General features: G+C 40.7%; 1 protein-coding gene across 3 annotated transcripts in view; it reads left to right on the forward strand.

Annotated features, from left to right (window-relative positions):
- The window catches only part of PRKG1 (protein kinase cGMP-dependent 1), a 391,794-nt gene that overhangs the window by 363,230 nt on the left and 5,940 nt on the right, over positions 1-22,624 (forward strand). For all 3 annotated transcript variants that reach the window (XM_048946671.1, XM_048946672.1, XM_048946674.1), the window contains 7 exons: positions 11,104-11,243; positions 15,326-15,415; positions 16,872-17,013; positions 19,167-19,330; positions 20,172-20,294; positions 20,392-20,454; positions 21,432-21,498. In XM_048946671.1, coding sequence (XP_048802628.1) covers positions 11,104-11,243; positions 15,326-15,415; positions 16,872-17,013; positions 19,167-19,330; positions 20,172-20,294; positions 20,392-20,454; positions 21,432-21,498 — 789 coding nt within the window. The remainder of the gene's footprint in view (positions 1-11,103; positions 11,244-15,325; positions 15,416-16,871; positions 17,014-19,166; positions 19,331-20,171; positions 20,295-20,391; positions 20,455-21,431; positions 21,499-22,624) is intronic.

Here is a 22,624-nt window from a genome sequence, read left to right on the forward strand (position 1 = left end):
CAAAGCAAGAAACTATTATTTTCATCAAAACTGAGCCTAGGATTGCCACCTCTCACAGTGTACATCTTTGTACAATTTTGTACACTTTGTGTACAGAAAATATTCTTTATGGCTCAAGACTATAAATGAACTCATGCTAAATGTAGTGCAGGACCTGACTCTTTTATTCCCTAAGTGTACTAGTGCACAGTACTGCTGGAATTTGTTCCTGAGAAACATTCCCATTTCTTGCACTTTTCAAGAGTAAAATTGATTGAATTAACCAAGTGCATTTTAGGGAAGAGGATTTTAATAGTTCCACGTTGGCTGCTGAAGGCAAACCCCTGGGTATCTGCATAGCCTTGAAGCTGGTGGTGTCTGGCTGCAAGCTGGAATGTCTGGGCTTTGCTTTGCTGGCCAGGGCCAAACAATGCTTCCATTTGCCTTCGTTTTAGTGCTCAGGCGTGGTTTGTGTAAATAAGCTTTGGTATTCCGGGCACCACTGTGTATGCTGTCTGTCTTTAGAGTTCATCCCATCAGTGAATTTATATGCTGGCATGTGTCTTTTAGGCCAGACAGCGTGTTATTTAAGCAATTTTCAATTATGTGGAGATGACACTCAGAAATATCTTTTCGTCTTGATTTTATTCCTCTAATAGAAAGCTTATCCCTATGGTCTCTTGTGGTGGCCAGTCCTAGTAAGCACATATCTCCCTTTTCTAGGTCATTTTACTTTCTGCATTTGCACTGCTGCTGTATGTAGCTTTGCATTGCTGCTGTATGTGGCTGGCTAGGATTTTTAATGGCTATCTGATGCCTCTACAACATGCCTTGTCCTTACAGATTTTGTTCTGCACCTTCCTCTGCAGCTGGACTTTGCCACAGCTTCAGGCAGCTTTGAGAGCCTACAGCCTTGCCTGGGCTGCCTGGTGCCACATTCCTGGGGCAGCCCTCCTGCATTTCCATCCATAGCACAACAGAAGGGAAATAATAGGACTGGGATCCTTGGTTTTCATAGCACGGATTAACTGAGGGCATCCACTATTTTTTGCTACTCATCTTCTGAGCACTGTATCAGCTGAATATCTTCTATGTTGACATCTGGACACCTCAATAACACACAATAGTAACAAATGAATTTATTGTCTCAGGTTTGTGTCCTGGAAAGCACCATGTTGCAGAGCATGGAGATGTAGGTCAGGTGTGCTCAGCCTTCATAAATCATCTCTCCTGGACTTTATTGCTCTTGTCTTTGTTCTTTAATTTCCTTTTAATGTAAGCCTTATATTTCTAATCATCTGTTCCACATCAGGAGTTTTGGATTTAAATCAAGATTATATTAGACAGCTGTGAAATAAATGTATGAGGGTGTCTGAATGTACGGGGTCAGAGTAATTATTGCTCGGAAATCAGTTAATGTAGGTGATGCTTGAGCACAGGTAGCCTAGGAATCAGCCCAGGCCTGCAGCCATGTCTTGCTTCTATTGATGTGCTCAGTTATTGCTTTGAGCAATCACTCAGATGGAGGAAGGAGATTTTAAATTGCTCCTGTTATTACAAAATTGTACAAATCGTATGGTCCTTCCACACCCAATCACATGGCTCAGGGCATTCTGGAAGCAGTGGTGGAAACTGGCAGATTGAGGATGAGCCCAACACTTAGCTCTGGCTTGACAGACATTCAGATGTTGAGCGGTGTTGCAGAAGTCAGTGACATTTCCAGCCCATATTTCAGGCTGGAAGGGACCTAAACAGATTACCTCTAATCCGGTGGCAGAATCAAACACATCCAACCAGTCTCCAATAATATGACATTGAAAGTCTGTAGGAAATTAGGTTCCCAAAGCAAGTTATCCCAGTGCCTACCCATTCCTTGCTGCAAGAAAAGCCTCCCTGCCATTTAACACCTCCCAGCTGTAGCCAGCCCAAGTTGTTTTTCTCTCAAGCAGACTCGGAGGCAGTTTCTTCTCTTTCCTTACAGTATGGTTGTATACATTTGAAGATCTATCACATGAATGCTGTCACATAAGACTGTTATCACTGAAATATTCTTCTTCAGGAAAAATAAGTTCTTCTTTTGAGTTTTACCAGTAATTCATGCTTTCTGGGGCAGCAGTCATCATGTTTACTCACTCGCCAGATGTTTTCCTCTCTTTTAGAAGTACTCCAAATTAAGTGCTTTTATCTAACATGGGCCTCCCCATGGTCAGGGCAAGCAAGACAGCTGCAACAAAATGCCTGTGCTGTGACTGAATTGTGTCCCTTTTATTTCAAGCCATCACTGCGATTTGTAAAATTTAAATTGAATTCCCTTGCTCTTCACTAAAGCACTTACCGTCCTCTCTGGTTTGGCTTTAGTATGTGCAAAGCTAATAATATTCTCCTTATTTTATTATCCCGGACATTAATGAAAGCAGTTAATGGTGCTGTATACTAGACAGATGCCTTTGAAGTCCTCCTCAGAACATCATATCATCTTAATGATGGACACTAAAAACTAAATTTCTTTATAATAGAAATTGATAAAGACATATGCAGCACAAACAAGCTTTGATTTCTGCCAAATTTCACTAGTAGCATGTGAGACCTTTCTTAAATGGATAGTATGGCATTTTTCATTTTTATTTATGTTTTAAGAAAAATCTAGCCACAGATGATGCAGTGCAATCAAATTTATTATAGCCTCTAGCTTTTTTTGTAAACAAAAGCTTTAGTGAATTAATTGGATGGCAAGGAAAAATACCCTATAATTGTCTTCCAATAGTGTGACAGATGCATAATTCAGACATTTATTAGTGGAAATTTCCAATTCTGTAGTTGTCGTTTCGTTCTAGCTTATTATGAAGCTTCTCATTATGGAGATCAGTCTTCTCTTTGAGATCCTTGAAATATTAATTTTTTAATTGTTAAAAATCCTTTGGCCTCCTTCCTTTTGAAAGATTGGATATCTTGAGTGCAGTCAAGGTGAGAAAATTGATGTTTTAGTGAAGGATTTGAAGATCATGCATCTGAGCAAATCCCACATTCAGATGACAATGAAATTGTGGAGCTGAGAAAAATGCTGCCTTTGAAGATTTGGCCAATTCTTCTTGACTATGTGCAAAGCATTAATTTGAAACCTTTAAATGATACTCTCAGATGGGAATGGAAGACAGCAAAGATTCTGTTTTTCTTTATTTTTACCTTAATTTTTAATTCTTTATGGATTCGAATAAAGCTGAGCAAGTGTTGCTTTGTAGATTGAAATATGTTTCAGTGCCCGCAGCAGGGAGGTTGGAACCAGATGATCTTTGAGGTCCTTTCCAACCCAAGCCATTCTATGATTTTGTATTCTTGGAGCTTGTCTGTTAATAGAATGGATGCTGCCAAGGGCAGGAAAAATGAGGTGCTATTTTTGCCCATCAAACAGCATCAGGGTCCTCATGAGGTTTCGAGCTGTTAAGTTGAAGGCTTGGGCTCAGGCTGAAGATAGGAGTAAGACACCGAAATAGGTGCCATTTTGCAGACAAAGCCAAACTCAGGAGTGTGGCCAAAATCATGCATGGTGTTGGAGGCTTTAGGTCTTTTCCAGAAACCACAGTAGTGAATGCTTCCATTAGATTTAACACATTTTAGCTATACAACCCTTCTTCTGATATTTACTTTTTATTGAAATGATTTTATGCATGAAACAGTTTACATTCCTCACAGGTTTTCAGCCTTTTCCTTCTAGACATTTTTGAAAAATAATATTTACCTCTGGGGTTTAGAGAAAGGCACCGATTTTAATCTGTTTCCCAATGTCCTTGCTTATAAAAAATTTAATTGTACATGTTGTCAAGCACTGAATAGCAATTTTCCGTACAGGGATCAAAACTTAGAGTTACAGATTTTGTGTTTACTTATGTGTACTCATAGAGTATAATTCTGCAATTTGTTTTCCCAAGGAGTCCCATAGCACTCAGACTGTGCTGTGTGGTGGGATGTGGTAGTGATTTACCAAGCAGTTGGATCGAGATGTTTTTAAAGCAAATGAGGATACCGGCATGGACAGTTTCCACTCTGCTGCCTGTTTATAATTCATTCTTGATTCAGCCTTCAAAATTTGGTGTATCCCTAAAACTTATTTTTCACACTTTTTGATTTTTTTTTTTATCTTGAGATCATTTGTTTAAGTCTCTGGTCTTATCCAGTGCAATCACTGTGGCTGTTCACACATGGACCCCAAAAAACGCACTGCTGTTTTTAGAGCAGGTGAACTTATCCCACCTCTTCTTCCAACAGCTGTGAGCATGGAGCTAACCAAAAATTTGTCGTGTGACATGATGCACGAGATGGGAAGGATATAAGAAGAAGCACAGGGTAGCATGCTTGTTATGATTTGGTGATGCATGCTACGGTTTCTCTCTAAGCCTTAGGTCAGGAGTGCAGCTAAATCCTTCCTAAAGGAGATGCGCAAAGTATATTCTTAGTGGAGACATCTGAAATACTTTGAAGCATAAATATGCACAAGATATTTCCCCAGTTCCCTATCAACAAGAAATAAAAAATAAAAGCAAGGTGTAAGGCAATGAGTATTATTATGAGGAAGTCTGTTTCATCCGGAGAGAACATAAACATATTTAATACTTAAAACAGGCTGTACTCGTCTGCTAAGGGGAAGAGCGTCCACTTGGTTGGTGCAGCAGCTCAGCTGTTGGGATTAGGGGATCTCAGTTTGCCTTCTCCTTAGCCTGTGTGCAACCCAAGTGCTGCACTCAGCAACAGCTGCTGCTATTTTTGTTGGTTCAGATGCATCTATCTGGAAAATAAAGGACCATGTACATGCCTAGCAAGCAAAAGCATTTGCACTTCAGCTCCTAAGCTGTGACACAAAGATACTCACATTTCATGGTAGCACTGATTTCTACATTCCTCCCAAATATTGCACACACGCTGCAACTACCAAAAGTCCTATGGGAAAGTTCCTAAGTACCATCTTTGTTGGTATCAAGGTATCACTGTGCCCACAGGGGGTGTTGAGCAGCAGACGGCAGCAACAAGAACTTGCCTGTGAGTGGTGTGTAGAAGATTTCAAGAAAAGCCTGTGGCCAGCTCCTAAAGAATCACTGTTGCTGAGCATTCAGGAAAAGCCACATCTCCAGAGTAAAATAAATATTTTTACTCAGAAAAACTCTGCTCACTGTATGTTCTCATTTAGCTAGGAGCCAGGCCAGCTGCCCTGAGGATTAGCAGAACACTCTGAAGCTTATGAGCAAAGTTTTTGTGATCCTAGAGTCCAGAAACTGAAAAAGTCCATGTTCAAATACATCCATTCTGTCTGTTAGAATCTGGGGATTTTTCAGTGTGACTTTAATTTTAGCTGCAAAAATGAAGGAAGGATTAAGTGTGTTCAGGCCCGCTTTCATGTACATGAGTCTGTTGTTCTTTCAAGTCTTTCATGGCTTTAAGTGTCTGGACAAGAGTATCACAGAGGACGACATCTGTAGCAGCTCTGTAGGGAAAATGCCCAGTCGTAGGGCGTCTTGGAAAACCCACAGCCAAGTAAGACTGCAACCCAGAGGCACAACATCTGCAATAAAGGGGAATTCGAGAGATTCTTTATGGTCTACTCCTCCAAGGAGATCATACAGGAATAGAAGACAGGGTAGTCAAAATAGTACATCCTCAGTCTACGTCTGGAATATGACAAGGCTGAAGTATTTCACTCATCCTCATTGAGAGTAAAACCTTCTTTTGGGGATTGTTCAACGATCTGGTGAATATTTATCGAAGTGTAAAGGTCAGCTTATATTTTATCTGAAAAGTTCTCACCGAAGTTGCACAGAAATTGCTAACACTGTTATTTTATATAATGCACATACATATATAATTTATTATAAATAAACATATGGAGAGAGAGATAAACTTATGATGAGGGAGAAAGAAACAGAAAGAGGAAGGATAAGGAACAATCAGATTCATGCATTTGCTCTTTCTTTCAGCCTTAGATTTTGTTTCCAATTTACCCAAAAAGCTTAAAAAGGCACTAAGGTAAAACCATATTAATTTGTAAGTGAATTATAGCTGTGGTAACAAATCAGGCCTTGAATGCACTGCATTTCAGAAGTTGCAGAAGTTTGTACATCATAAAGTAAAACAACATTTTTGGAGTGGTTACAGTATTTCTATGCAAGCCCAGAAAGCCCAGGAGAAGCCCTTTAGAAATAAGGAAGGGAGACTGGATCTCTTCTGTTGTCCTGATTTTTTTCCTTCTCTTTCTCCATCTCCTTCTCCACTTCTTTTCTCTTCCTGTTCTCTCCTCACCCATGCTTGCATCTTTTCCCATCCTTGCAGCATTCCGCTTCTGCTCAACGCTCTACCAACACATCTTCACCGCACTTCATAAGGGACTTTTTCAAGTTTCTTTACCTAAACACCATTACCTAAACACCATGTTTTTCACTGCTGAAAACTTGAATGTAGTCCTGTGACTTGAAATTATTAGCAGCAAAATGAAGACCATTTCCTTGACTTGACTTCAGATCCTCTTCAGGGAATTTCTTTGAATGTATGTGACCCATCTGTTTGGGTCACCTCATTGTGATGACTCAGGATGCCAAAAAGTGCCTGCTGACTTGGGCACGGGCATCATGCTGAATCATAGCAAAGAGGAGAGGGGAGGCAATGGCTCAATGAGAATGGCAGGGGATTGGAAGTGGATGGACTTTGAGGTCCCTTCCAACTCGAGCCTTTCTATGATTATATGATAAAAGGCAGGAGTCTGATTGTTCCCATGTAGCCTCCCCAGTTCGTACCTACAGAATAGTGCAGCCATTCTGTGGCTCCAAATCTGACTGTGATATCCCATCTATCCCATCACTGCAACACGTGGGCCAAATATATTGCAAAATATGTATGCATGTATTTATCTTATACATATAGGCAAAATATCTATGTATGCAAAATAAAAACTATGTCTTTTTTATTATATTTTGCTTCAAAACTGGACTCATTTAGTTATAGACAAGATTTCTGCTGTTATTTTTGTCACTGAGATGCAGATCATTTCCTGCATAAGAATCCTACAAAATGACCTGTTCCAATCAATTTTACCTCTCCTGTCTCTAGATTTGTACATCACTTCTTCATCGTGGCATTTGGCGTTATTTAACCATGCTCTTTATTGAATTTTCTTGTCTTTTGAAGAGGTAATATATTCCCATTCAACAAATGAAAAGGTTTATGTCTCCCTCCAGAGATTCATTTCTAACACAGGGCAAGATGTCACACAGATTCACCATACGGGAGTCCCACTGGGACCTCAGTAGCACCTATAGGTTTACAAGCATTCAGTATTCTGGGGATTTTTGCACCAAATAGGATAGAGGTTTGCTGTTCAGCCTGCTTTTTTTTTTTTTTTCTTTTTCCCCCCACCGTTTCAGTAAAACAGACAACTTCAATTTTATCAGTGAATGTGGACCTTTACACTGGCAAACAGTGCCCTAACCATTTACTGCATTGCATCTCCCGGAGAGATCATTCTGGAGAATTTTGCACTGGTGAAAAGGCAATGAGTATTTAAAGGCAGAGTGAGAAGTGGAGTGAAAACCTGAGAGAAGGGGGCAGAAATTCTTTCTGCTTGCAAAAAAAGCAGATAAAGATAGAGGCTGATGGTTACTCTGTGTCAACCATTTCAACAAAGAATGATTGAAACTGAAGGCTCCAGCAGGTCTCCACCAAATCAATAGTCCTGGGGCCTTTGATATTTAAGATGTTTCTTCAAGTTGTGTCAGCGCTGATCTCCCTGGTGTGTAGCAAAAATGGCTCCTCTACAAGCTGCTGGCCTTGGAAAACTGCATGCTTTTCCTCTTCTCTTAAGCATTTAGGAGATTCTTGTGGTGGGTTTGTTTGGAAGGCTGAGCTTCCTGCCTGGCATATCCAGCTCCTTCTGAGATGAGAGACAAAATCTTTGTGGTTTTGTGGCTTCATGTGCAATCATTTTTTATTACATTTGAAGGACAGGGTGTTCTTAGCCCGTTCTCAGCATCTCAACATGAATCTTCTCTTTTGAAGTAAAAAATCCAGTTAGCTTCTGGATTTTTTTTTCTACTTTTGAAATGAGATTAAGGTTAGACACATGTTGTTTTTTGTGTTTTTTTGTTTGTTTGTTTGTTTGTTTTCTATAAACTATCAGGAGCTTAATATTAAATATTACTGTTTATTGGAATAATAAAAATGACGTGGAGATCACCAGCTTTACACTGCAAAGACATCATCACAGTTTTCACATTCAGCAGTAGCAGCAGAAACCCCAAACCAAGGGGGAGAATAAGACGTGTTGAAGAAGGAGAAGTCTGCAGGATTCGTTGTCCATGTGGACAATGAGCTCAGAGAAGTACATAGGAAAAAGATTATCCAAAATTTAAGCCTTAGATTGAGTACCTCAGTGGTATGTTTCAGTGCATCAGCACATTTAATGCAAATTAATCCCGCCGTGCTCTCAAACTCTTGTAAATCCTCTGCATTATCAAGCACATCATGAGTAGCAATGGAAAATTTATCCAATTCTCCTGTGGCAAAAGGTCAGAGTCTTGTATTAGCTAATTGTGGTTGCACGTTTGTTCTATATTTAAACATTTATGGCAATGATGACATTATAAATACTGAATACAAATGCTGCCTTTTGCTTCCCTATAGTAATTTCTTTCCCTGTACTTCTTTTGGACGTATACAAGCATCCTGAAAAAACAAGATTTTTTTTTTAATTATTTCTTTTTTTTTTTTTTTAAGGAAGAAATAGCAGTCAAAACCTATGGTATTGAAATGATACAGCAGAAATGGACAAATTGAGATTTGTTCATCCTACCCTTTGTTCTATAATTTTGGAATGCAGCGATCTGAGACTCCACTTGGTTGTCACATTTATTTTTAACACTGACGTCTAATAAAGATTAACATTAGAGAACTAGGGATTTGTGTTCTGAGTAAGTTTAGAAGTGCTAAATATAATTTTATTAACAGTGCTTCCTGCTCAGATTGCCTGAGAAGTGTTCAAATCTGCTAGCAGAGCTACTTTCTTGGCTCTCGTGTTCACTTATTGCTTGTCTCTGGACAACCTAACTGTGAAAAATAGGTGCTAAAAGAAAACAGATCTGATCTGTAACACATGATATGAATTTGCATGGTCTCTTGCTTGAAATAATTTTGTTGGCATTTGATTCACTTCATTGGATGGGTGAATCTGAAGGGAAGTCCAGCAATCAAAACTGCCATCAAAAGCAAGAGGGATTTTTCCAGAAATACATTTTTGATCATAATAAAAACGGATATTTTTTTTTTGCAAGATTTGATAAATTGCAGTCAGCATAAGTTGTTCCTTACTTCATTATCATTTCTTTCTGTGTCACCTCACTAATCTTCCTACTTCCATCAAACATCCTGCTTTGATTTAGATCAATGTCAAATAACTTTATTCAAACAGTTGTACTGAAGTTCATATGCCATTTATTCAAAATGAAAGAAACTAAGAAAAAGCCTTCACCCCAAACCAAAACCATTTTTGTCATCTTCAGTCTGCAGTAAATGCAGAATTTCATTCTGGTCAAAATGCATCGTTGTACAGCAGAGCATCGTTGTACTGATGCTGTTCAATAAATAACCAGAGAACTCAGTAAATAACCTCAGAGATGAAGGAAAATGTTTTTCTTTATTTTATGCGGATTGTTTAGGCCTTGGTATCCTGTCTCCATGACGATTAAATGGTGATCACAGACTTCGTGCAAAGATAATGAGTCTCTGAGTCTCTGTGTGAAATGCAGAATTGTGCCTTTGGAAAAACAAGTTTTACATGGGACTGAAAATACTTGTGGCTGCAGGGAAAATGAATCTTCACAAATCTGAGGACAAAAACCCCATGGTTTTAAAATGGATAAATACGTGCATATGTATGTACATACATACTTATTAACATGCATACTTGAGCACACCAGTATTGTGCCTACAGCAGCGAATACAGACCTGCCAGTCAGATCCTGCAAGAGCAGAGTGCTTTTCTCAGCGCAGTAGCAAAGCTGCAAAAATTGAGATGTCCACAGGTGTTCTGGGAAAGCTGTGAGACATCAGGAAGTTCATTCTGTCTTCTTTCCTGACTCGATTCAATTCTACAGTCCTAAACTGTGTCATGCAAACTACATGTCGTGAAGTTGTGCAGCTTCGTTTCTAGCGGGCAGTAACAAGGTCTGTGGTGGTGATGTGAGCTAACTAAGAGGCTTTGTAGGCCTGTGATGAGATTCTCTCTTGTTTGCTAGTGTGGAGAGGCAGGGGCAGCTGGGGGTTACGGAAAGGGTCTGCAGCAGAGGGCGGTGGGCATGGAATGGGCTGTGCAGGGCAGTGGGCGCAGCCCTGAGTGCCGGAGCTCAGGGAGTGCTGGAGCGCTGCTCTCAGACATAGGGTTAGGGTGGTGCTGTGTGGAGCCCAGAACTGAACTTGATAGTCCTTGGAGGTTTCTGCCAACTTGAGATATTCTGTGATTCAGTGACAAGAGGAGATGTCCAGAATGGAAAGGATGACTCAGTTGTCATTCTTTCGGGGATTCCTACCTGTTGCTCAGAGCTGGGAACGTCTTGAGGCTCAGAAGTTACCAGGGTAACACTGGTGAACAAGCAAACAGCTTCCCTTCAGCCTCATCTCTGGAATTTGGGCTAAAAATAAGTGGCTGAGGCTTAAGGTTAAAAGTAAAGACATGACAAAGCAGTGCAGTTATAAAGCCAGCTCTACTCATCTTTTAAAAACATCCAAGGACTGCCTTTCCCAATCAGAGGCAGTGCATGTGTTACTACTTATAGAAGACTTCATGAAACCTGTACATTAGCTAGAAACATCTTTTGACTTGAGAGTAATGCTGATAGTTGTGTTTTCCCTTCAACAATGAGTTTTGGAAATGGCCTTTCAACTTAACAGCATACCCTCGTAGCAATCAGCATTACCTGGGTTGAGTAGCAGTGGTTTGAGAAATCTGGCTTTACAGCCAAGCTCTTGTTCAACTACATGGTGCTTTCCAAGGAGGAAATTTGGATTTAAACTTTTCTGAAGGTAGGGTGGTGGGCCCATGCAGCTAGCTTAGGATCCTGCTTCTAACCAGCGTATTTGCCTTCTTTACCCAAGGTCCAGTTGAAAAGTGAAGAGACGAAGACGTTTGCAATGAAAATCCTGAAGAAACGTCACATAGTGGACACGAGGCAGCAGGAGCACATCCGCTCGGAGAAGCAGATCATGCAGAGCGCGCACTCAGACTTCATTGTGAGGTACTGTCCATCTGTCCATGCTGGAGCACAGCCACAGAAGCTGATCAAATCCCATAGGAGTAACCTATGCACCATTAAAAGGACACTTCAGTCCTAGCTTCCTGCTAGTGACTGCGAATGCAGTTCATAGAATAAGGTCCAGGCTCATAGGGAATGGGGAACTTCTTCCCAAACCTAAACTAAACCTGTGCCTTAACTGGTTTACTTGGGCTCTTGCTGACATGGCTGTGTGGCTTCTGGAGCAAACCCACCAGCAGCACAGAGCATGGGCAGAGTTTGCTGCTGGCAGCGTGTGATGCTCTGTGTAGGCATAAACACTGCAACTCAGAGTTTGCCCTGCTCAATAAGCATTTTCCTCTTCATTCTGAATTTTCATGGCACAAAAAGGAAGCTGGAAAGCAGGGTTTAATGTTTGGAGATCCTGCGCTGTCATGTGAATAAATAGCTGTACTTCTCTTTAGGGTATACTAGCTCATTAGCTTCAATTCAGGATCCATTGACTCATCATGAGTAAATGTGCTAAAATCATATGCCTCCTGAAAACTTAAACAAATGGAATTCTTCAGTGAATAAAAACAGGTGCCAGTCATTTTTATTTGTTTTTACCCTAGCAGCTGAGTATTCTGATGCTTTAAAATTATGACTGTCTGTCATCAGGAAGCAGAGACAGTTTCTTACGTTTTAGGTCAGGATCAGAACCCTGGGTGGTCAGAGCCTCTTACGAAGTAACGCATCTCCCTAAACTGGTGCTATCTAACAGGAAGACATCTTGTTTAATCCAAGGATGCTTCAGGATGCCTGAAGCCTTTGACTTTTGCTGGAGGAGATAGATTCCCTCGCCCAAAAAGAGCTCCAGAGAGGCATACTAACTCAGGATGGAAACCAGACCCTGTGACAGACTGCAAGGGCAAGCGTGTGGCAGAGCCGGTCACCCATCAGCTGCTAAGGGGGTATTTCCTACACATGCAGAACTGCTGCAAGCATTGGCTAAAAGCCTGCCTGATCCCTGGGATTCCCCAGAAGCCCAGGCTTCACCTATGTGTGATTCATTGGTGACAACTGCACGCTGACATCGTACCCAGCTGCAGTTTCCTTCACACTGTAACATTCGATTCACACTCTCCCGTTACCTAGGCTAGAGCCAAATATACCTTGCAGGCTATTTCAGCAAATAGATCTATTTTCTGAAGCTGAGCTGGCTTAGTATGTCAATGTAAAGGGAGGTGAAACACACAGGCAGCAGACTGGAGGGATATCTTGACACCATTTCCAAAATACCCATTCCTAAATAAAAGGCTGAGCCTACGGACATTTGCTGATAGAGCCACTATGTTCATGGCTAATAAGATAAATACATCAGAGTTTCTTCATTCTCACTTTTTTTTTTACTCTTTCAATAAGCAAGTGGAAAAAAAGGATGCAGTAGCCACAGGTCTAGGGCAGAGTGCTGAGAAACAGTGATGCAATGAATGATACCAAATTTTTTCCTGTTCCAAACTAAGCCCAAAAAGGGAAAAGGTTACAAGAAGGCACAGTGAAAGAACAACCTTTTCCTCTGTTTCATGGCCTGGCAGTTTCAATCAAATCAAAACCCAGCTTTTAGCATTATGCAGCCTTCCCAACATTCCTCCAACTTCACTTACCTGCTGCTGCTGTGTCCAGTCATTCATTCATATGTGTCTCTTGTGCCAGTCTGAACCTATAACATCACTATATATGTATTGATATGGTATACTTTATATAATTTTACTTGCACAGACATAAAATGACTGTGAAACACCACTCACAAAGCAGGCGATTCAGATGAAGGCAGTGTCCCCAAACTCAGTCTACTCTTTTCTTTCCATATCGTGCACTAATTCCTGTTCTTTATAGTAGTAAGCCTCTTCTAGATGCTTTTAATACCCCTTGGAAATCCTGCACTGGCATGGGACTTAAGCCATAAAGCCCAACTTACTGCATAGGCTGGAAACTAGAAAATCTTCACTGATTTATCAAACTCTCCTTTTCCCCATTGCTTGCAGCTCCAAAGGGATTTGTTATTGTCTCCTAGTTTGTGTCCTAAATTTATTCATAGCTTGTTTATACCCTTTTTTGGGCCAGGCCTGTAGCTGAGCTAATTTTTTTTCTGGGTACTGCAAAAAAATGTACCATTTTGGTAGACTAATTGTGTTTTGAGATGTTGGGTGAAAGGTGGATTTGAAATGATCTTGAAACAGGGACACAGTCACTGGGATATCAGGATGAGGAAGACAACATTACTGAAATAATATTTTCCTATTTCGTCATTAAGCTGTTTGTGAAAAGTCTTGGAAAAGTATTTTATTAAAGTGATTTAAATGCATTAAACCAGGCAAGATGGCAGAAGAGGCCAAACAGCCCTCAATAAAACTTACTGATACTGAAACTGAGAGCTTTACAGACCAAAACACAGTGTGTGGATTTGGTGAAGGGGTAAAGCCCCTTTACAGAACAAAACACTGTGTGGATTTGGTGAAGTGTTAAGCCACAGATGCCTGCAGGAGTTCTACAAATATTTAGATGAGTAAGAAAATGAATAAAGGAATGAGTTCCAGTATTGTGACATCTCAGACATCCGACTGCTTGATCTGCTGAAATACTGTGGTTTCATACTTCACATTGTACATTCCATGTGTAAACTTCGTGCTCCTATCAAAGTCACAGAATCACAGAATCACAACATTTGATTGGCCAGATTTGATGCCCTTAATGTTTTCTGGAAAGTAGTTTTTCTGTAGAGCTGCCTTAGCTAGAGAAAGTAGTGCCTTATTTCAGTGGCCTTTAAACTAACAAACTATCTAAAATATTTAGTTATTCGTAATTCATAAATTGTATGGAATGGTCAGCTAGTTTGTTTCAGCATTTCTGGGACAGATACCTGGAGTTTTAGGTTCTAGGTGTCAACATGGGTAATATAACAGTAAAAGAATCTCTGAAACACAGGTTCAGTTTTCTTCCATTGAATTTTCTTTGGGCCACAAATAGTATATTTTAGGTACAGAATATTTCACAACTAGATAAGCACTGAGTGCATTCAGTGATTTGCCTTTTTTTTCCTGTAACCACTAATGCACATGAAGGCAAGGCAAATTAGAATTGATCCAGGCAGCAGCATTAGACCCTGTCCTAATCAGCACATACCCAAAGCCTTGCCTACATCACTTTCTTAACTGTTTTTTTAACCTCTGGATTATCACATAGACCCATTACAAAATGTTGAACTGTATTTATCACTAACTTAAAAGACCTGATAGATTCCCCTCCCCTGCCAAAGGCTTTTCTCCTTCTCCTGTCCTCCTGCAGGTCTTTGAGATACTGCTGCTAACCTCAGAGCTCTGGGGGGGAGAACTAGTTTGATATTAAAATTTAATAAAGCAGCTGACAATGAATTCCACATTGTGCTCATTTCCACAGTTTTCTAGTTGTGTTGTTTAAACCATCGCATTAAACACAGAGCTGAGATTTCGCTGTATGCTTTGGATGACAGTTGAGAAGGAGGATGGGTTTATGAATGTGTCTTTAGGCAAGTTTTCCTCCACATTGAGTCCATGGGAGGAAGAGAAAGGGCTCTTTTAGATACCTAAAAGTCAGCAGTTCTGTTTAGTTGATCAGCTCAGTGGTTTTAAGGTCTGAAATGAAAAGTCAGACAGCACTTCCTTGAAATGGTTAAAGACAGCAGATCTACAGCTGTAGCTGTAGTGTGAAGAAAAAGATTACATAGACATAACTAAAGTGGTAGGGAAACTTTCAAGAGAATCTGGAAAGCCAAGTGTCAGGTTATGCCATTAGAAATGTCAGATGATTTAGTACTCAGAACAATGATGACCTCTCCTTTTGCTGCAATACACTTCATTCAAACACTCATCCTTCTCTGCTGAATTATTTCCCTCATGATGCAAAGGACTGATGAGGACTGAACTGACCTCCCTAAGCACAGCAGCAGCTCTGTAAGATCCCCCTTCTTGTGCTTCCTGACATGAAGCACATGGTCTGTGAGAAGTGGGAATGATTGGTGTTTGACTTTTATTGTGAATTTTCTATTATTTTCTTGTTCCTCATAGGCTCTACAGGACGTTCAAGGACAGCAAGTACCTGTACATGTTGATGGAAGCCTGTCTAGGTGGAGAGCTCTGGACAATTCTCAGGGACAGGTGAGTTTTAAGCAATTGTTGTTATGACAAGTGGAACATTTTTTAATATGCCTTTAGATAACCAGGAGCCTTTATCCTTCATGGGCAAAACCTGGGTCTTACCATTCTGGGTTTAATTTACGTCCCCCAGACGATGAAGAAATGATGTTCTCCTATGCAGTTAATGAGTCAAAGGGAATCCAGTTACTACTGAGAATACACTTGGAACTGATTTAGGTAGTCACCAGCATGGGAGCTAAGATCATATATTGAAGCTATAGCTGTGCACCATGGGGTTGGGACACAAAAGTGCCATGGAAAGTCTGAAAGCATGTAACAAAATACCATGTCGCAGTGCACAAGCAAATGTGGTGCTGGTATTTCCTGCCCCCAGAGGATTTGAGCTTGTGGAGTTCTGGTTTGGATGTGTGTGTGTGGAGGGAAGAGGGAGGTGGCTGTGCAGTGTGTGTGGTACATGACGGCACTGTGGGCACAAATCACATGCGGCCATGTGGTAGAATTTAATTGGAACACAGTTTAGTTACATTTGAAAAGCAAAGGAAATGCATTGTAAAGATTGATGAGAAAGCAAATATAAAATTCCTTTTAATTAATTTTCCATAATGAATTTTTATAACTCTTTCCTTTTCCTAACACCATCTCTGGACCATTAAAATGAGCTACTCCGCAAAGTTAGCTAGTGCTGGAATGTATTCTTCATCTTTGTCAGAGCCTGGTAATTCCACCTTGAATTCTCTCAGCTATAAATTGTGGTTCTGCTGCCATCTAGCTTAGAGCTGCCTTTGAGTTCAGCCACCAGCTCAAGGCAGGCAATGGAATGTGTTGTGCTTCTGAAAACTCCTTGCAAACTGTACTGAAACCAGCATCTGAGAATGCACCTTATGCTGAATTTATGATTAACACTTACCAACAACTGTGTTTTTTCTGTCTTTTGTCTCAGTCAGGAACATTATTATGGGAGCTCTTGATTTCCATAGCTCAAAATCCTTTTCTCACCCAAGAGTCAAGATTATTATCCAGAAATAACCTTTTGCCTACAAAATATTTATCTGTAAATTTTATTTTTTACAAAATGTAAAAGAAAACATTTTAAATTCAAATGTTTGATATGATGTGCATATAAATTGATGTGTAAAAGTCAGTATAGCAGTCACTTTCCATATACTAAGTGATTCTTATGACCTGTATAGATATTTCAGCAGCAGGATGAAGTCTGGTAAATGAAGAGGTTGGGCTGGCCTACTGTATGGTTTTAGGCTGTTCAGAAAAATAAATTTTAAAGGTGAGTTCAGCTATAGGTAGTATAAAAATAGATTAATTACAGGTAGAGTAGCTCACTCCTTGCAAGAATCTAGCCCTGACTTCACTACAATGGCATTGATAAGGACATATTTTAACAGCTCAGTCTTGCATGTACAAATCTCTTTATTGTCTTTCCCTTTCTTGTTTTACATAGAGGTTCGTTTGAGGATTCAACAACCAGATTTTACACGGCGTGTGTAGTTGAAGCTTTTGCCTATTTGCATTCCAAAGGAATCATTTATAGGGACCTCAAGCCAGAAAACCTCATTCTGGATCATCGAGGTTATGCCAAACTGGTGAGTGCCTTCAATGTCTAGTTTTGGAAAAGAAAAAAAAAAAAAAAGAAAAAAGAAATGACATAATTCCTGACTTTTTTCTAGTGTTACACAACTAGTATTGTGGGTAAAGAACATAGAATTAGACATAAGGGATCAGAAGAAGAGTCCACCCAGCCCACTGTCCAGTTCCTTAAGGGGCCGCCAGTAGATTTTGAGTTACAGTCAGGGCCAGCATGTCATCACTGATGACATCACTGGGATGTTTTCCCAACCTCCTGCAGACTGAAGCTGAGACTGAGCTGGAGAACACTACTTCTGGCTCTGTAGCCAGAATTCAGCTTGAAATTCAGGGCAGCAATCCTGAAGTGGAAATGCTTAGAGAAGAGAAACAGAAGAAATCCATCCAGCTATTTTTGAGCTACTGAAAAGCTAAAAAATGTGGGCTTGTATTTGTGAGCTTTATAGGTGTCAAATGAAAAATATTTTGCAAGCTGTTGTTTCTGGGTGAGTTCCTTTGTGTAAACAAACAAAAAAGTCGTTCTTAACACAGATTTTAACCATAGCCTTGTTGTGGCACAAAATGCTCTATCATCAGACTTCTTACTTGAGAAAGCAGGTTGTAATTTGGTTTGTCTTTATTTTTAAAAATATAATAACTTCTGCAAGCTACAGAGAGGGGAGAGGAAATAACAGACTTTCACAGAGAGGGTGGTGAGGCACTGGAATAGGTTGCCCAAGGAGGTTGTGGATGCTCCATCCCTGGAGGTATTCAAGGCTAGGCTGGATGTGGCTCTGGGCAGCCTGGTCTGCTGGTTGGCGACCCTGCACATAGCAAAGGGTTGAAAATAAATGATCATTGTGGTCCTTTTCAACCCAGGCCATTCTATGATTCTTTGATTCCCTTAGTAAAATTTGCTGCATCACAGGTTTTTGGAAACCCCCTTTCTAGCTAGGGAAGATGAGGACCCTTGGGAAGCTATCAGTGAAGGATGCAGCCCTAAAAAATCTGCGTCCCAGAGGAGCTGATGCCCTTCCTGAGGGTCTCAGTGGGGCAACATCTCTGCCTCTTAGGCTGGAGTTTCTTCCCTGCCTTTGAAAACTTGGACTTGTGCTCCCAGGGAGCAGTAAGTCAGACCATCACCACTGTGGGCCTTTATGGCCCAGTAGCAGCCAGCATGTGTCACTGTGACCCTCAGCTTTACGAGTGACAGCAGAGTTTGTCCTCTGCAGCATTCCAACGAGGGTTCTCGTGAGGTGGGTTAGGTACCAGACTGTCCTTTTCTCCACCCCAGGAGGATCTAGCCCAGGAACTGCTAGTCCCATCACCGTCCCTTAGCTCCTTAGACATTTTGATCTTCTTGGTTGCATCCATGATAAGCAGGGAAGTCTCTCGGATCCCGCAGCATGACTGATCCTGGTTCTTGTGGGATTGTCACTGTTTAGGATGGCAATTTAGGATGCAAGTGCAGGAAGATGTAGGAGCATTTCAGCCATCAAGGGACAGCAGAGTGTGCTACAGACCACAGCTCTGGGCAAGCACATTACCAGGGCAGGGGAGGGCAGAGCTATAAATACACTAAGCCTATTAACCTGAGTTCAGCTCAGGCCCCAAAGGATGGCTTTGGTTCCCTATGTAATCTCATTTTACGTGATTGTCTGTAGCATGCTATATCTGTGCTATAGGTTGTAAGCTGAGCCCACCAGTGCACTGCAGTGTTTTCAGATGAGTTGATTTTACTACACCACTCTTTGATGAGAAGAGAAACCTGAACTTTTCACTGGAAATTTCAGAAAGTATTTAGCCCAACCAGTTCTTTGCACAGGGACTTTCAAAAACAAAACAAAACAAAACAAAACAAAACAAAAAAAAAAAAAAAAAAAAAAAAAAAAAAGTCAACCCAAGCTTATGTGAGTTACATCTCCAAGAAGTGTTCAGCATTGTCATTTGTTCTTCTTCCCTCACAAGGATCTTCTCTTGGCATAATGAAGGGTAAATCATCAAAAAGGTCAGTGCAGTTGTCTGGTTCTTGAACAGCCCGCAGTGTTTTGGTTGCAATAATACTCCCACAAGGAAATCTTCCTTCTGCTTTGCTTCACTTCAAGAGAAACCGAGCGCATGGCTGAAATTCCTCCTCTTGCTCAGCTCTGATGCTATTCTCCTACATTTGCAGGTTGATTTTGGCTTTGCAAAGAAAATAGGATTTGGAAAGAAAACATGGACTTTTTGTGGAACTCCAGAGTACGTAGCCCCCGAGATCATCCTGAACAAAGGTCACGATATTTCAGCAGACTACTGGTCACTGGGAATCCTAATGTATGAACTCCTGACTGGCAGGTATGGGCATCAGAGATGGCGTAGCTGCTGAAAAAGGATCCAAATATTTCTGCCATTGTCACCCTGATTAGACGACAGGAAAGATTCAGAGCAGGCACGTGCTACAATGGCACAGTGAAACTTCAGTGTTGTGCTGCTGAACCTTATAATGAATTTTTCTTTTTAAGTCAGTCTCCATGCAGATCTCTCAGAAGGCAACATATGAGCAGGCGTTTTAGGAAATATGTGTGAAATGATACTGTATTCTACCCTAATTTTTGTTACTGAGCTCCTGTAAAATGAAAATGAGCTGAACATGATGGGGAAAAGGTATATAATTCAACTATGGAGAGAAAAAGCATGTATATGGTAGCAGCCCAAAGCAAGCAAACTCTAGCATCCACTTTTATCTACTTACTGCTCTTCTTCACTGAACTTGTCCCTTTTCTGTTAAACCATTGGAAGCCTAATTAATCCACACTGAAAGCATGTCACAACATGAAATAGAAAATAAGGCAGCAAGCACATCTTGGCTCCTTGTTCCTTAGGCTGCTGGGACACAGGCTGTCTTGGAGACAAGACATTTGGCATATATTGCTCAAGGAAATATGACTTTACTCTTTGGTACTTCCTTTCAGCCAGCCTCACTTAAATCCAGGCTATAGCAGAGCCTCTTGGATGTGGCATTGTCATAATCCATTGCTAGTTGACGTCTAACTTTCCTCAATTCACAGTTCCACAGTAGGATACTGGGTTTTGCTTGGTGTTTGTTTTTTGTTTGTCCGTTTCCTTCTTTAATCAAGCTTCAGTGCTGTTCTAAAGACAAATTTTTAATCTTTTTTTTTTTCTTTTCCCTCTGAAGTCCCCCTTTCTCAGGCCCAGACCCAATGAAGACCTATAACATAATATTAAGGGGAATTGATATGATTGAATTTCCAAAGAAGATTGCCAAAAATGCTGCTAATTTAATTAAAAAACTATGCAGGTAAATGCATGAAATATAATAACTTTTCTCTTATTTGTAAAGAAATGAGTTGTTGGAAGGATTAAGAAAGTAACCTAACTTGTTATTTATTTTACAGGGACAATCCATCAGAAAGATTAGGGAACTTGAAAAATGGAGTGAAAGATATCCAAAAGCACAAGTAAGTGAATTCCCAGCCATCCAACGTTTTAACCCCCAGAAACACACATTTCAAGTTCTTTCATTTTCAGCAAAACCCACATTTCTTAACGTCCTTTGACCTTCCCCTCCTATTGTGCTTTAAAGTCTAACTGAATTTGTGTTGGATGTTTTTTTCCTTGTATTTTGGTATAGATTCCAGCCTTGCCTGTGACCAAAACGCACTGCACATTGACCATTATACTTGAATTACCTGAATGCAGAAACATGTTTGGAAACAATCCAACTCTGCCACTGCCTGCTTGCGTTTCTTTGGTTTGCTGAATAATTTCCCAAAGTTTCCCTCCTCCCACAACAAACTTAATTTCCACCCATAACATTAATTCATCAAAGCTTTTGGTCTGACAGGAGAGAGTTCTTAAGTTATATTTTATAAGCTCTGTTTTGCCATAGAAATTTGTTGCAGAGTTTTCACGCTATTTGAAAGGAAAAGACAAGTTAGGGACCACCACAGAGTTGGGTTACCTCAACCATCCGTGCTCATCCTTCTCTGCTTCCATCCCCAAAGCAACAGAAGTGCATTGGATGGACATTGTGGGGGTAGACTCAACTCAAACTCAGGCCAGAGCTCACCATTCAGCCCACACTGTATTAGGCCATTAGTCCATTAGACATTTAGTGTCTGACTATATGGGAGGGATTGACCATATAGGAAGGAAAGAGCAGCTGCAAGGACACCTGCAGTGAGGAGCAGTTTTCTTCTGAGCACTGGTAATTTGTACTTGCTGTGGTGTCCCCACTAGCTTGCGACACAATCCATTTTCAGCCAAGAAAATGTATACAAACATGATTGCAAAAATGATAAGGGCTAATTAGGGAGTTTGAAGAACATGGCTGCAGGAGTTAAAAGCTACAGTTTAAGCAATTTAAATTTCACCGTCTGATATTTTAGCCACATTTCTAAATTCCTGACCTGCTTTATTCTTCTCTCCCTTACAGATGGTTTGAAGGCTTTAACTGGGAAGGGTTACGAAAAGGGACACTGACACCTCCTATAATACCAAGTGTAAGTTTTACTGCTTTTTTCTAGTTCCCAGCCAATGTATCTCTGTAACATGAATTTTGTGAGCTTTGGACACTAGTATACTATAGTGAAGTGGTGACAGCACGTGGTTTATTTCATCTGAGTGTGCTTGTCGAACAAAATAAAGCAAAACCCGATTTAAGAAGTCAATTCAGATACACTTCCACTTATACTTTGTCTCCTGGCAGTTTCTTCCAACAGACGGCTTTTTAGGGACATAACTGTGATGAATCCTCGTGGCTGCGTGGGCAGAATCACTCACTACTACATGGTTTTCTCTTTTTCACCTGCTGCGCATGTTTCTTCATCCACTTTGCACATTCCAGCAGGGAGCTGCTACTTTCACCCCTTTTCTCAGATGTGTCCTGCTTTTTCTCCTTTACTCTTTTTTTTTTTTTTTTTTTTGATGGGCAAGTGGGATTTGTATGCCATCTCCCTTTCTTTTGCATTAACCTTTCCTTCTTTTCTTTTGTGCTTGTTACCCTTTTTTTCCGTGTCCTACATGAAAAGCCCTGTTACTGACTGGTTTATGTTTAACTGGGAGCAGACTCAGAGGTACAGCTCTACTCGTTTTCCTTTGCAGCAGAGCTCTTCCTTTGATGTCTTTGTGAGCTCTTTACCCACAAAGCCCACTGCAAAGGGAAACCAAACAGGATTAGCTGATAGAAATTACCTTGGCCCCTTCTGTTTGGCAGCCTCTCCTCCTTGTTTCAACTTAATCCCTTTCTCTCCATGCCTCTCCCAATGGATCAACGAGAGAATGACATTAGCAATCGTGTTTAATTGCACCCCTTTGCTCAGTCTGCCCGTGGTCCAGTACCTCCTGCAGCAGCAGCAGGAATGGCTCCAGAGTTGAATCCACCATCCCAAAGTTCTCCTAATGTCTAGGAAAGAGCAAAGGGGTTTTGTGTCTCCCCTTTTCCCTATGGGCGACCAAAGTCACTGGCAGCCAGCAGAAGAAATGCCTAAGGCAGAATCCCCAAACAGCTTGTAGATGTTCTGTAAATCAAAACTGCATTTTTTTTTCTTTAAGCTGATTTGTAATGACTGTTAGTTTTCCAATAACTTGTTTGCCACATTTCAAGTCAGGCAATGAAATCAGGTTTAT

Source organism: Lagopus muta, chromosome 5 (genome assembly GCF_023343835.1).
Source record: "Lagopus muta isolate bLagMut1 chromosome 5, bLagMut1 primary, whole genome shotgun sequence".
NCBI classification, from domain to species: domain Eukaryota; kingdom Metazoa; phylum Chordata; class Aves; order Galliformes; family Phasianidae; genus Lagopus; species Lagopus muta.